The following is a 12,974-nucleotide window of genomic DNA, read 5'->3' on the forward strand; positions in this document are numbered from 1 at the left end:
ACCCTTTTCCCCCCAGTATCTTCCAGTCCAGCCAGCCCTTTCCCCCCAGTTTCCTCCAGTCTAGCCAGCCCTTTCCCCCCAGTCTCCCCCAGTCCAGCCAGCCCTTCACGTCCTTCAGCTTCCCGTGCATCCTGCAGTCCAGCCAGCCCTTCTCCTACCGCAGCCCCCCCCGGCTCCCCAAATCCTGCAAACTCTTCCCTCCCAGCGCCCTGTGCCCCCTGTCCCAGTCCAGCCAGCCCTTCCCCGCCTGTGCCCCCCCATGCCTCCCCCAGTCCAGCCAGCCCTTCCCCTACCACAGCCCCCCACAGTTCCCCAAGCCTAGCGACCCCTTCCCCTTCTACCTGCCCCCCTACGGCCCCCTGGGGGTCCCCCAGTCCAGCAGACCCTTCCCCTTCTGCGCCCCGCCCTGCATCGCCAAGGCCACCGAGCTCTTCCCTTGCTACGTGCCCCCCCAGCCCAGCAGACCCTTCCCCGCCTACACCCCCCTCCCCATCCCACAGTCCAGCAGGCCCTTCCCCTCCTCCGGGACCCCCCATCCCACCCCGCCGTGCACCCCGCAGTCGCCGGACCCCCTCCCTCGCCGCCCCCTCCAGCCCACGCGCCGCCGGGGCTCCTTGTCCCCCCGCCTGCACGTCTGGGGGGTTCCCTCCCCGCCCCAAAACCCCGCCACCCCCTGAGCGGGTGCTCCCCCTCCCCATCCAGCCGCGGGACCACCCACCCCCCTCCCAGCCTTTCCCATGGGGGACGCCCCGACGGCGGAGCTGGAGGCGGTGCTGGACGGGGGCGCTTGGGAAGTGGGGGCGACTTTCGAGGGGTCCCCCGCGCCCCCCGCGCCCGTGAGCCTGGGCAGGACCGTCTGCTACGTGGTGCTGGCCGTGCTGTTCAACGAGGAGGTGAGGCAGCCCCTCCGGGGGACCCCCTGTGCCCCCCCGAAAGCCGCCGGTTGCCCAGCGAGCCCCTCGGTGCCCGCAGGGCGCGGTGCTGCTGGTGCAGGAGGCGAAGCCCGAGTGCCGCGGGAGGTGGTACCTGCCCGCGGGCAGGATGGAGCCCGGGGAGGGGGTCGTGGAGGCCCTGCGGAGGGAGGTGAAGGAGGAGTCGGGGCTGGAGTGCGAGCCCGTCACGCTGCTGGCGCTGGAGGAGCGCGGCCCCGCCTGGATCCGCTTCGCCTTCCTGGCGCGCCCCGCGGGTGAGTCCCGGGGGGCTGCGAGGGCACGGGGTGGGGCGCCTGGTGTGCCCTCTGCCAGCCCCGTGATGGGTGTCCGTGTCCCCAGCCAGCCCTGTGATGGGAATTGGCATCCCCTGCCAGCCCCATGATGGATGTCCCTGTCCCCTGCCACCCCTGTGACAGGCACTGCCATCACCACGATGGGCACCTGTGTCCCCTGCCACCCCTGTGATGGGATTTGGCATCCCTTACCAGCCCCATGATGGATGTCCCTGTCCCCTGCTCTGCCCTGTGGCAGAGCATTGGTGTCCCCTTCCAACCCCGTGATGGGCATCCCTGTCCCCTGCCAGCTCCATGATGGACACCTGTGTTCCCTGCCAGCCCTGTACCGGGTCACTGGTGTCCCCTGCCACCTCTGTGCCAACCTATGTCCCCTGCCAGCCCTGTGCCAAGTCATTTGTGTCCCCTTCAAGCCCCACGATGGATTTTAGTACCCTCACCCGGTCCTGTGCCAGGGCATCAGCATCTCTTGCCAGCCCCACAATGGACATCAGTGTCCCCTGCCCCCTTTGTGCCAGGGCATCACTGTCCCCTGCCCCCACCAGCCACCACCACTGGCATCCCCCCAACTCCATTCTGAGCTATCAGTGTCCACCATCAGCCCCACAACAAGGGTCTCACTGCCCCCCCCAGCCCCATCACCGGGCACTGCCACCCCCCTGCCTGTCCCAGTGTCCCCCACTCACCCACCCCATCCCGGGCCCTCCCTCTGCCCTCAGGTGGGACCCTGAAGACCCTGGAGGAGGCGGATGCCGAGTCCCTGCAGGCCCAGTGGTGGTCGGGGGACCCCCGTGAGCTGCCCCTGCGCTCCCTGGACATCCTGCCCGTGCTGGACCTGGCCGCCCGCTACCTCCGGAGCCCCCCGCACCCCCCGACCCTGCCCCGCCCGCTGCCCTGTGCCTCCCTCTGCCTGCGCCTCCTGCTGCCCTTCACCAGCTCCGCTGGCGACCTGTGGGTGCTGCTGGGCACCGCCGGGACCCCCCACCTGCCCGTGGTGGCCTGCGGCACGTCCCCCCCCGAGCTGCGAGCGGGGCTCTGCCGGCCCGTGCTGCGCCTGCTGCGGGACTGCCTGCCCTGGGACCCCCCCCTGGGACCCCCAGCCAGGGGGCCTGGGGCTGCTGGGGCTGCAGCACCGGGCTGGGGGGGCCGGGGGGGGTGATGGCGTCTGCTTCAATGTGGTGCTGAGCGCCCCGGGCACCCGCGGGGATGTGCCCCCCGAGCCGAGTGACCCCGCGCTGCGCTGGTGGCACGTGGAGGACGAGGGGCTGAGGGGCCGCATCCTGCAGCGGCTCCGGGCCACGGTGCCCATCCGTAGTTAGTGCCAGGGAAGCCTGGATTTGGGAATGGGGCGGGGGGGACGGGGGTGTCCGGGCGGGACGTGCATCCAGGGGTCCCGCTGCAGGTGGGAGACCTGGGATGGATGTGCTTGTGGATGCTTTGGGGCAGGACACGGTTGTGGTCTGGGGGTGCTGGGACCACAGGTAAAATAAACCTGGCTGCTGTTGCTGCTGCTGCTGCTGCTGCTTCTTCTTCCACCCACCTGGCTGTGGTTCAAGGTGGGATAAGGGGTGGGAGGAAAGTCGGGAGTGGGCGTTTTTGGGGGTGTTTGGGAAGGGATGGCAGGGGCGCAGCATGTGGTGCTGAGCTCACAGCTTTATTAGAGCAGAGTCCCATCACCCAGGGGCAGGTGCTGTGCAGGGGTCCAGGGGACACTGAACCCCACCAGCACCAACACACACACACACACGTCACACGTGTCACCTCCCTGTGCTGCAGGGGGGGACGAGCAAGTTCTTTCAGCTGAGGGGGGCAGGAGGCACTGCCCGTTATTGCCCCCCCAAAAAAATCCCTGCTGGAGGTTTTGGGGGGGAGCAGGAACCCACCACCCAGGAGGACACGCAGCACCGGTCGCCTCGCCCCCGGCGGGGCCACATCCTGCACGGGGAGGTGGCGTCACCCCCGAGGTGCTGAGGAAGGACTCGGTGGCTCCTCTTCCTCCTGCGAGGTCCTTCCCGGTGCGCCACGGCCGTTCCTGGCTCTTGGCAGTCAGGACAGGGCCACTGGAGGTTACCAGAATGTGGGGTTTGGCCACCCCCAGTGGCCACCGCAGCCCAGACAAATTGGGGGTGCTCGGGGGGGGGCTCAGGGTGGCCCCTCTGGCGGCCCCTTGACCAGGGCGATGGCAGCCAGCTCCTTGCAGAACTCCTCCAGCACCACCACGCCCTTGAAGAGCACCGTGTGATCCATCCTGGGGGCAGAGGAGCAAAGAGGGGGGGTTCCCTGGGGTACCCCAAAAAGGCACACCCCCCCCTCCCAGTGCCCCCCCAGCACTCACTGCTCGCCGGGCACCAGCCCCAGGAGCTGCCGGCGCACCAGGAGCAGCTTGGCCCTGGCCTGGGGCACCCGCTGGAGCCGCTGCATCAGGTCCCCAATCACCTGAGGGGGGTGAAAAGAGGGTTAGGGTTGTTGTGGGGGTGTCCCCTGTCCCCCCCAGCGCGGTGGGTGACGTTACCCTGACGAGGACGGAGAAGAGCGAGCGGCAGCCGGGGGCCAGGCTGAGGTAGGGGTCCAGCAGGTACTCGTGGAGGTGGGGGTGGGGGAAGGCAGCCAGGTGGGACAGCACCGAGGTCACCTGCAGGTTCAGGCTGTAGGGCTGGGATGGAAGGGGGGGGATGCTCAGGAGCTGGGGCGGGGCTGGTTCCCCCACCCCGCAACATCCCCCAGCCCCTGATGTGGGTCCTGAGCCCATCCCCACCGAGCACTCCTGATGCTCTTGGCCACTTTGCCCCCATTATGAGGGTCCTGGGGGGGGGCCACAGGGCTGGCAGTAGCCATGTGAAGCCATGGCACCACCCCCTGCTCAAAACGAGGGCGGTGCCAAGGGGAAGGGCAGAGCCCGGTGGGCACCCGGGTGTACCCAGGGCGTACCTGGTCCAGGATCCGGCTCATCCTGTCAAACAGCACCTTGAGGAAGTGACCTTCATAAAATGCCCCTCCAGGGTGGCAGCACTCGAGGGGTCGGGGGGCTGAGGGCCACCCCCACGGGGCCACGGTGGCACGGCACGTCTCGACCTGGCAGGGGGGTGACAGCAGGTGGGAGACAGAGTAAGGACGAGCAGCAGCGGAATGGGGACCCCCTCCAGGAGCAGGGACCACCACCAGGAGCAGGGACCACCACCAGTGGGATGGGGACCCCCCCAGGAGCAGGGACCACCACCAAGAGCAGGGACCACCAGCAGCGGGATGGGGACCCCTCTGGGGAGCCCCCCAGGCACCCACCATGCCCAGGGCATCGTGCACGTAGGTGTCGTAGCCGCCCTCCTCCATGCACGAGGAGGTCTTTGCCTCCTCCGGCACCAGGCAGAGGAAGCTGGAAGAGAAGGGAGAGAGAGGCATGGGGAGGGGGATACAGCCCCCGCCCCTCGAGCCAGGGCAGCCCCTCCAAAGCCCTACCTGCTGACCACCTCGCTCACTTGTCCCTTCCCCGCCGGGGCTGAGCCCGGGGGAGGGTTATTTGCTGTCCCAAAGCCGGTGTCTGGGAATCCGTCGGTGAAATAGGGATCCTCCTCCAGCTCCCTGCGGGGTGGTGACATCACCAGTGGGGTGTCAGCGGGGTGGGCACTGAGGGGCTGCCCCTCCTTTTCCCTGCCCCAGCCCCCCCCTTTCTCTCACAGCCCGTCCTCCTCGGGGTCCGCCTCGGGGGGTCCGCGCTCCTGCCGCTGCAGGTACGCCCTGGCCTCCAGGTTCCTCAGCACCAGGTTGTGAGCCACGTGCTCGTGGGGCTTCCTCAGGAGCTCCTCGAAGAGCCGCAGGCTGGCCAGGCTGATCTGGGCAGGGCGGGATGGGGTGAGACCCTCCCCCGGGGGTGAGACCCTCCCCCGGGGGTGAGATCCTCCCCCGGCGCCGCCCCCTCCTCATCCTCCCCCCTCCCAACCCCGGCGGGGCTCACCTCGTCGGAGAGGTGATCGCAGCGGTCGATGAGCTGCGCTCGCAGGGCGTGGGGGGCGTCCCCGGGGGTCTCGGGGTGCCGGTGGGGCCCCAGCAGGAAGAGCACGAGGCGCTGGAGCAGGGCAGGGGCGCGGATCTGCCGCACCGTCCCCGCCAGCACGGCCGTGGCGCCCAGGACGGCGAGCTCCGACCTGCCAGAGGGGTGGGAAGCTGTGAGGGGGGGTGTCCAGGGGAAAGGAAGCCCCGTTTCCTGGCTCCGAAGGGGTCCCGGAGAGCGGAACAGCCTCAGGCACTCACATCTGCAGGAGCTGTGGCTGCAGGACGCCCTGGAAAAACTTCTCCTCCACGGCCTCGGTGATGGCGTCGGCCACGAGCTGGGGGAGAGGGAGAGGATGGGCTTGGGAACCCCCCCAGGATGAGAGGGCACAGCCTCGAGCTGCGCCAGGGGAGGTTTAGGTGGGACATTGGGAAGAATTTCTTCACAGAAAGGGTGATTGGACATTGGAAGGGGCTGCCCAAGGAGGTGGTGGGGTGCCCACCCCTGGAGGTGCCCGAGGAACGACTGGACGTGGCACTCGGTGCCCTGGGCTGGGGGACAAGGTGGTGGCACGTCACAGGTTGGACTTGGTGACCTCAGAGGTCTTTTCCAAGCTGACCGACCCCGTGACCCTGTGATTCTCACCGGGTGGGCTCCCATCACCAGCTCATCCAGGTAGTCCAGCCAGCACAGGAAGGCAGCCAGGCTCTCTTTCCCCGGGAAAACCCCGTCACCGGCGGCCTCCCCCTGCGACCTGCGCGGGATGGGGGACACGGGGGGGAGGCTGTGACAAAACCCTGGTGACGCCCGAGCTCCCCTTCCCAGCGCCCCCCCCTCACCTCCAGCTGGGTCTGTCCATGGCCAGGACGTCGGCGGGGTCGGTGCCGGGGGGCACAGCGCTGTAGAGCTCGCAGAGGTGCCCGGTGAGCAGCGGGCACAGGGCGCTGCTCCTCACCAGGCAGGCGGCAGCCGCCTCCTGGGCCAGCCCCGCCAGCACCAGCAGGTTCTCCCGAGCCTTCAGCGCCACACGGCTCTTCTGTGACGAAGAGGAGGAGGAGAGAGGGGTCGTCACACGGCTGGCAGTGCCCGCTGTCCCCTCCTGCCACCCCTGTTTGTGCATACCTTGCTCCTGCACAGCCCCACCAGGGCGGTGACGAGGTTGCTGTCCCTCTGTGGTGGGCAGGGCTGGGCCGGGGGGCAGCTGGCAGTGGTGCCCGGGGGATGCTCCACACCCTCTTCCCTGGGGCTGTCCGGCAGCTCCTGGGATCTCCTCCCGTTCAGGACGCTCTTTCCCTGGAGAGGAAGAGGAGCAGCGAAGGAGCCACCACCTTCCTCCTCCTCCACCTCCTCCTCCTCCTCCTCACCCAAGCTTTGCAGCTCAGTGAGGGGACCCCAAATTGTCCCACTGGCACAGGGGAGCTGCTCACCTCCAGGATATAGGGCAGCAGGCTGGGATCCTGCTGGATCTTGGAGCAGAGGATGGCGGCGAACTGCACCTCCTCCTTCTCCGTGCCCGAGCCCAGGCGGCCGCTGCTGAGCTGGAGCAGCTTCTGGGGAGGCAGGGAGAGAGGGATGCGGGAATTCTGGGGGCTCTCCCACCCCTTCTCCGTGGGCACGGCTTCCCAGGGGGTGGTTGGCAGGGATGCAGCCAGCCCGGGGATGGGATCTCACCTGCACCGGCCTGTGCACGTTGAGGTAGTGCAGGAGTGGGTGCTGGACCTGCCCCAGCACCCGGCTGAAGAACAGCAGGACCTGCTGCCTCATCCCGGGGGGATACTGGGAATGAGACATGGGGAGGAATCAGACAGAGCCTGGTTACCTGATTTCCCCGTAACTGCCCCAAATCGCCCGCTGGCTCACCCAGGGGGGTGCCCCAAAACGATGCACGGACCCCCCCCAGCACATCCCACCTTCCCCGGGCTCCCTTTAACAATGATGGATTTAACTCAGTTCTCTGCACTGAAAAATTATTGGGGGATTATTTCCCCTTTTCCCAGTGATGGGGAGTTAAACCCCAGCACCCCAAAACCCCGAATCCTCACAGTCACAGAGGGGCCAGCACGTTTCCACAGCCCACACCACACTTACACCTGAATAAAAATCTATTTATAGGGGCCCCATTATTATTAGCAATAAAGGAGCAGCAGAGCTGTTATATTTGGGCAATATTTACTTTTCCAAACCCTCCTCATCCCACAAAGCCAAGCAGTGATGTGCCACCCCTTTCTACGCACACAGGGATGAGATGGGGTGCAAGAGCCATTCAGAGGAGCCCCAGAAAGGATCCCAATGAGGACCTCAAATTGAGGAATCCAAGACACTCTGAAAAAAGCCAAGTTTTCCCCCCCCAAAAAAAGCCAAGCCCCCTGACCGTCTCACGCTTCACAAAGTCCTGCTTCCAGCAAAAACGGTCAAAAATCAAAATTACTGAGTGGCACCACATCAAGGAGCTGGAAAAGACTGCGGGAGCTTCAGCTCTGGGGGGGGCTCCTTCCCCCCTGGAGCCGTTTTCCCGGTGCTGGGACACCCACCTCGGCCTTTCCCAGCGTGCCCAGTGTCTCCAGGAGCTTGTGCTGGAGCAGGTACTCGAGGCACGGCCCCGTCTCCCCCGCCGGCTGCTGCTTCTCCTCGTACACCAGGATATCCAACATCTGCTTGAGGCGCCAGGGAATGTCCGTCTGCCTGGCCGGGATGCTCTCGTCTGTGGATACAGGGATGGGGGGCTGCGGCGCGTCCCCCCCCCGCCCCGCTCCCAGGGAGCGATGCCCGGCTGGGACTCTCTCCAGCGGCTCCCCGATCCTCGCCGGCCCGGAATCCCGCTCCTCCCGGGCTGGGAATGACGCTAGATGGCAATGTGAGGATGGAGAGCCGGCAGCTGCTCCTTCCGCTCCCGGCCTAGGAAGGTGCCGGACATCCCGCTGCCCGTTCTCCCGGTGGGCACTGCCAGCCCTGGAGACCCCCCCCATCCCCGGCACAGCGGGAAGGACCAAGATCCCGCTGGGAATCGGGGTTGAAGCCTCTGCAGGCCCTGTTTTAGCGCTCCCGGGGAGCGGCGCGTTCCCGGCGGGGACGTGTCCCAGCCTGTCCGGCGCTCCCGGGAGTGTCCGCACCCACCCGAACCCCCTCCCCCGTGCTGACCCCGCTGGGGCGCCGGGGGTTGGGGCCGGGCAGGGCAGAGCTCCCCGCATGGAGAAATCCTTCCGGGGAATGGGAACGGGCGTCCCACGGCAAAGACCCGCGTGCCAGGTCTGCCACGGGGCACCGGGGTCCCGTCCCAGGGCGCGGGGATCCGTCCCAGGACACGGGGTGCTGTCCCAGGACACAGGGATCCCCTCCCTGGGAACCTTATTCCCAGGCCAAGGACCCTATTTTAGGGCACAGAGACCCTCTCCCAGGACACACAGTCCTGTCCTAAGACATGGGGTCCTTTCCCAGGGCACAGGATCCCCTCCCAGGGCACAGGCACCTTATTTCCAGGGCACAGGACCCTATTTCAGGGCACAGGGACCCTCTCCCGGGACACGAGACCCCTGTTCCCACACCACAGGGAGTTGACTCCTGCACCAGAGAGACCCCAACTCCGGGTACAGGGACCCCAACCCGGGGCACAGGGACCCCATATCGGGGCACAGTGACCCCATATCGGGGCACGGCGACTCTGTCCCCGCACCCCCCTCACCTGTGGCCTCCAGGTAGTAGCCGGTGATGCCCTTCCAGTGCTCGGTGAAGGCTTCCAGCAGGTCCACGCTGGGCTCCCGCTGCGCACACCGGGGCCGGGGTCAGGGGCGCACGGAACAACCCCTCCCGGTCCCGGTCGCGGTTCCGTTCCCATTCCCGGTCCCCCCCGTGTCCCCCTCACCGTCTCCACCGCCTGCTGCAGCAGCGCTCCCAGACGGCTCAGCATGGCTGGGACCCCCGGGACCACCCCCGGGACCGGCCCCGACCCCGACCCCCCTCCCGGTCCCGCCCCGCTCCCTCCCCCGGCGGCTCCGCTCCGGCTCCCGGCGGGATGGGCGGGATCGGGGCGGGATCGGGGCGGGATTGGGGACACGGGGAGGGGGCGGGACTGGAGGAGGGTGGGGAGAGGAGGGGTTGAAGAGGTGTCGTAGCCCTGGAACTGCCCCGCGGGGCAGCTCGCGGCGAGGGACGGACCGGGGGCACCGGGATGGGGATGGACCCCACACACCTCGCACAGGGACAGGGATAAACCCCGTGTACACTTCGCACTGGGATAGGGATGGACCTCACACACACCTTGCACTGGGATAGGGATGGACAAGGACAGCCCTCCCTGCACTGGGGTGGGGATATCCCTAATAATGCACCAGGATAAGGACAAGGACAAGGACATCCCCCTTCCCCAGCTCTCCCTTTCACACAGCACAACGCACGTTTTACGACATATTTTCTTTTTTAGTCCTTAAAAAAACCACAAAAAAACCCCAAAAAACATTTCTCCAATGAAAACCAAGCCCTGAGGAGCACAGCTGTTGGAAAACCACCCAGGGCCCAGCCTGGGTCCTGCCAGCTCCAGGGAATGGAGAACTGGATGCCCCTGAACTGTGTGTGCCCTGCCAGCTGCTCGATCCGGGGTGGATCCGTACCCATCCCTATAAATGGGGGTCCTGGGGGGGGCTGAGGTGCTGTCAATGCACAGTTTGTACCGGACCCACACTGGGGACAGAGCCAGCAGCTCAGGAAGTTGTACCTGGGAATTCTGTACCCCGAAAACGAGGTGCTGGGACGGGCGGGAACGCAGCGGGGAGAGGCTGGAAACCCACCGAGGGAGAGTTTGATATGGATATATCTATATATCTATATATAAAAAATAGATGTGCGTAGTGGTAGCGTTGATACTGGACGGATAAAAATCAGATTCCAGGTTGAATCCAGGCCGGTCCTGCACGATCCACGCGCAGCCGGGAGGCTCCCGCTCCAGCAGGTCCGTCTGCAGGCGGGCGGTCACATCGCAGACTTCATCTCCCACTCCTGGAGGGCGGCCCAGGAATGGTCAATCCCCCGTCTCCCCACAATGTGGGATCACCTGAGCCCTTCCCACCCCGCCTGGATCCCGGGGGTACCTTCCTCTTCTGCCTCACGTTCCCCTTCTCCACGATGACGGGCGACGGGGGCGGTTTCAGGGCGCTCCTCGCCGACGTGGTGCGTTTCAGCAGCGGCCTGAGGAATGATCCCTGGTGGGAAAACAGCAGAGAAAGAGTGAGGCAAACCCTCCAAACCCTTCGCTCTCCCTGCACCCCGTGTCCCCCACCTCGGAGCCGGCCGAGCTGGCGGTGGCAGCGATGTGGCCCTTCAGTGACTTCCCGATGGCCAGGAGGTTCATCTCGGAGCCGGCTTTCAGCCTCCCCTTCACACGGCAGGCCCTCTCCAGCTGTCCCACCTTCTCCTCCAGCTTGGGAAAGGCTCTCTTCCCTGCAAGGACAGCGGGAGCACTGCCAAGCCCGGGCACGCCTCGACCCTGCCAGTTGCTCCAGCAAGGACCAGGCAGCCCCTGGCACCGGGGCAGAGCCCCTCTGTGACCCTACCAATGAGGATGTCCAGCCCATCCCGAGTCCCTTTCCTCTCAGGCAGTGTCAGGGTGTGCTGGGATCGGGAAAGATCCCTGCTCCGGAGGTTGGGGGTCTCCTTTGGCTGCTGTGGGCTGGGAGCCCTGCCCCGGGGAGCTGGTGGGGGTGCTGGGGAGGAAAGGAAGAGGAAGGATGCTCAGGAGGAAGAGAAAGGGGAAGGATTCCGGTGAGGAAGGCCAGGGAAAGGATGCTGGGGAGGATGGGAAGAGGAAGGATGCTCAGGAGGAAGAGACAGGGGAAGGATTCTGGTGAGGAAGGCCAGGGAAAGGATGCTGGGAAGGATGGGAAAAGGAAGGATGCTCAGGAGGAAGAGAAGAGGAAGGATTCTGGGAAGGAAGAGTAGGGAAGTGATGCTGGGGAGGAATGAAAGAAGGAGGATGCTGGGGAGGAAGGGAAGGGGAAGGATGCACGGGATTAAGGACAAGGAAATCATGGCACAACACCACGTTCACGGGCACCACAGCCCCCACCCCAGCCCCCGGGATTGGGGTGCATGGGGGGACCCTGCTGCACTCTTGGGAGGAGCACCCAGCCCCTCTCACCTGCCTGTGAGGGCCGGGCACCGCCCAGGGCGTTGCTGCTGGCACAGGTGGGCAGTGCAGACATGGGTCTCCTGCGCTGCCCTTGCACCGCCCGGTCCAAACTCTGCTGCTGTGGAAGGAAATCCGGGAGAATCCCGCGGGCAAGAGGAGGGTGGGAGCCCGTCCCCCCACCCTGGGGGTGGCATGAGCAGGTTACCAGCTGCTGCAGCCGCTCTGCGTTGGAGTAGAGGTGCTTGGAGGTCTCGGCTGGCGGGGGCTGCCCAAAGGGGTCATCCATGTAGGTGTTGGGGGTGGGCACACGGCGCAGCATCAGCCCGCTGTGAGCAGGAGAGGGGGCCTGTTAGCTCCCACACCCCGCAGAGCAGCAGGAGGGCTGGGGGTGGCCCTGCCTCGTCCAGAAGCTCCTCACCTGGCAGCAGGGCGGCTGCTGGCATCGCCAGGCCAGGGGGGCTTGCTGTGGGGTCCGTCACTCGCCGGCTCCCCTCCTCCCCTGGCCCGCAGGGTCTTCAGCCAGGCTTCCCTCTCCTCATCCGACCGGGCCTGGTGTGGGGCAGGGGGGTCCAGGCTCAGCGTGTGCCCCCCCCTTGGAGGGAAGGACGTGGGGGGCATCGTGGCCGCCCCTCACCTGCAGCAGGGCGAGCTCCCGGCCCCGCTGGGCGATGCGGATGCGCAGGTTCTGGGGGGATCCGGCGGCCGCCCCGGGGGAGACCTCGCAGCCGTCCAGGCGCAGGGCGCAGATGGGGCGCTGGGCAGGGCCGGGCTCCGGGAACATCCGCAGGGCTCCCTGGCGCACGGCGCACCACAGCCGCTGCCAGCGGCCCCGCAGCCGCACCGCCAGGAACCCTGCGGGCCGGGAGACCCCCGTCAGAGGCGGTGCGAGGGGGGCGGGACCCCCTTTGCCCCCTCCCCACGCACCCCCCACCTCCTTTGGCGTCCTCGCCGGGCCGCGGGCTGCGGGCGGGGCTCTGCCGGGAGCGATTCTCCTCCTCCTCTTCCTCCCTGCCGAGCTGGGGGCGGGCAGGCTGAGAATGGGGGTGCAGAGAGCCCCGGCTCTGCGGGTGTCACACCCCCCCTCCCGCACCCTGACCCCCTCCCCACGCCAGCCCTTTTCCGGTGTCACCCAGCAGGGCCACCAGGACGTGGAATCGGGTGTGCTCCTGGCCCTATCCCGTGCCCGGGTCTCCCTGGACAAGCTCACCCTGCTGAGCCTCGAGGAAGGGGACGCCGGGGCGCTGAGGGCTGCCAGCCCCCCGGGGGCATCGCTGCTGACCTCCTCGATCACCTGCCGAGGGAAACGGGGAGCGCTGCACCCCGGGCTCCTGCTCCCCGTCTAACAGGGCTCCAACACCCCTGGGATGGGAGCTGGGAGCAGACAGGATCACCCCCAGCCCCCCCCGGGAGCACTCCAGCAGGGCCGTGCCCCCGTTTCTCCCTGCCCACCCCGCTCCTGCCCGGCTGCAACACCTCCAAACCTTCCTCCAGTCCTCAGCCTGCTGCCGGCTCTGGAAGCCGATGACCAGCACCTCTCCTGCTGTGCCTGTCACCTTCAGGGCGTGGGGCATCTTCTTGCCTCGCTTGTCCTTGTAGGTGACGCGGCAGCCCCGCAGGTCCAGCTCCAGCACCGGCTGCAGGTCGGC

General features: G+C 67.0%; 4 protein-coding genes across 5 annotated transcripts; 2 read left to right on the plus strand and 2 right to left on the minus strand.

The window, feature by feature from the left end:
- Positions 1 to 92: 92 nt before the first annotated feature.
- LOC113962834 (vegetative cell wall protein gp1-like) lies at positions 93 to 677 on the plus strand (the record flags this gene model as incomplete). The annotated part of the gene is made up of 1 exon (XM_027673607.1): positions 93 to 677. A coding segment is annotated over one exon (585 nt), but the record flags the coding sequence as incomplete, so codon positions are not given.
- Positions 678 to 720: 43 nt separating this feature from the next.
- On the plus strand, positions 721 to 2,741 carry LOC113962832 (8-oxo-dGDP phosphatase NUDT18-like). Its single transcript, XM_027673604.1, is given in 4 exon segments — positions 721 to 893; positions 973 to 1,186; positions 1,945 to 2,297; positions 2,299 to 2,741. Coding segments are annotated over 4 exon segments (969 nt in total). The 5' UTR covers positions 721 to 737; the 3' UTR covers positions 2,545 to 2,741.
- A 612-nt stretch (positions 2,742 to 3,353) lies between these two features.
- LOC113962831 (protein FAM160B2-like) lies at positions 3,354 to 9,154 on the minus strand. The gene is made up of 17 exons (XM_027673603.1): positions 9,070 to 9,154; positions 8,890 to 8,968; positions 7,742 to 7,911; positions 6,882 to 6,986; positions 6,638 to 6,760; positions 6,333 to 6,503; positions 6,050 to 6,246; positions 5,856 to 5,964; positions 5,471 to 5,547; positions 5,175 to 5,364; positions 4,898 to 5,052; positions 4,679 to 4,801; positions 4,505 to 4,595; positions 4,154 to 4,297; positions 3,738 to 3,878; positions 3,561 to 3,661; positions 3,354 to 3,473 (listed from the first exon to the last, which is right to left on the minus strand). The coding sequence occupies exons 1-17, from the start codon at positions 9,112 to 9,114 to the stop codon at positions 3,368 to 3,370; spliced, it is 2,127 nt and encodes a 708-aa protein (XP_027529404.1). The 5' UTR covers positions 9,115 to 9,154; the 3' UTR covers positions 3,354 to 3,367.
- A 933-nt stretch (positions 9,155 to 10,087) lies between these two features.
- LOC113962833 lies at positions 10,088 to 11,633 on the minus strand. 2 transcript variants are annotated; one of them, XM_027673606.1, is made up of 6 exons: positions 11,534 to 11,633; positions 11,338 to 11,443; positions 10,754 to 10,903; positions 10,480 to 10,640; positions 10,292 to 10,402; positions 10,088 to 10,199 (listed from the first exon to the last, which is right to left on the minus strand). In XM_027673606.1, the coding sequence occupies exons 1-6, from the start codon at positions 11,612 to 11,614 to the stop codon at positions 10,173 to 10,175; spliced, it is 636 nt and encodes a 211-aa protein (XP_027529407.1). In that variant the 5' UTR covers positions 11,615 to 11,633; the 3' UTR covers positions 10,088 to 10,172. The 2 variants fall into 2 exon arrangements, with proteins under 2 accessions (XP_027529407.1, XP_027529406.1); XM_027673605.1 differs by having other exon boundaries at positions 11,338 to 11,446.
- Between the last annotated feature and the right edge of the window lie 1,341 nt (positions 11,634 to 12,974).

This window comes from Neopelma chrysocephalum, unplaced genomic scaffold (genome assembly GCF_003984885.1).
Source record: "Neopelma chrysocephalum unplaced genomic scaffold, ASM398488v2 Primary Assembly neopelma1_185294, whole genome shotgun sequence".
Lineage (NCBI taxonomy): Eukaryota > Metazoa > Chordata > Aves > Passeriformes > Pipridae > Neopelma > Neopelma chrysocephalum.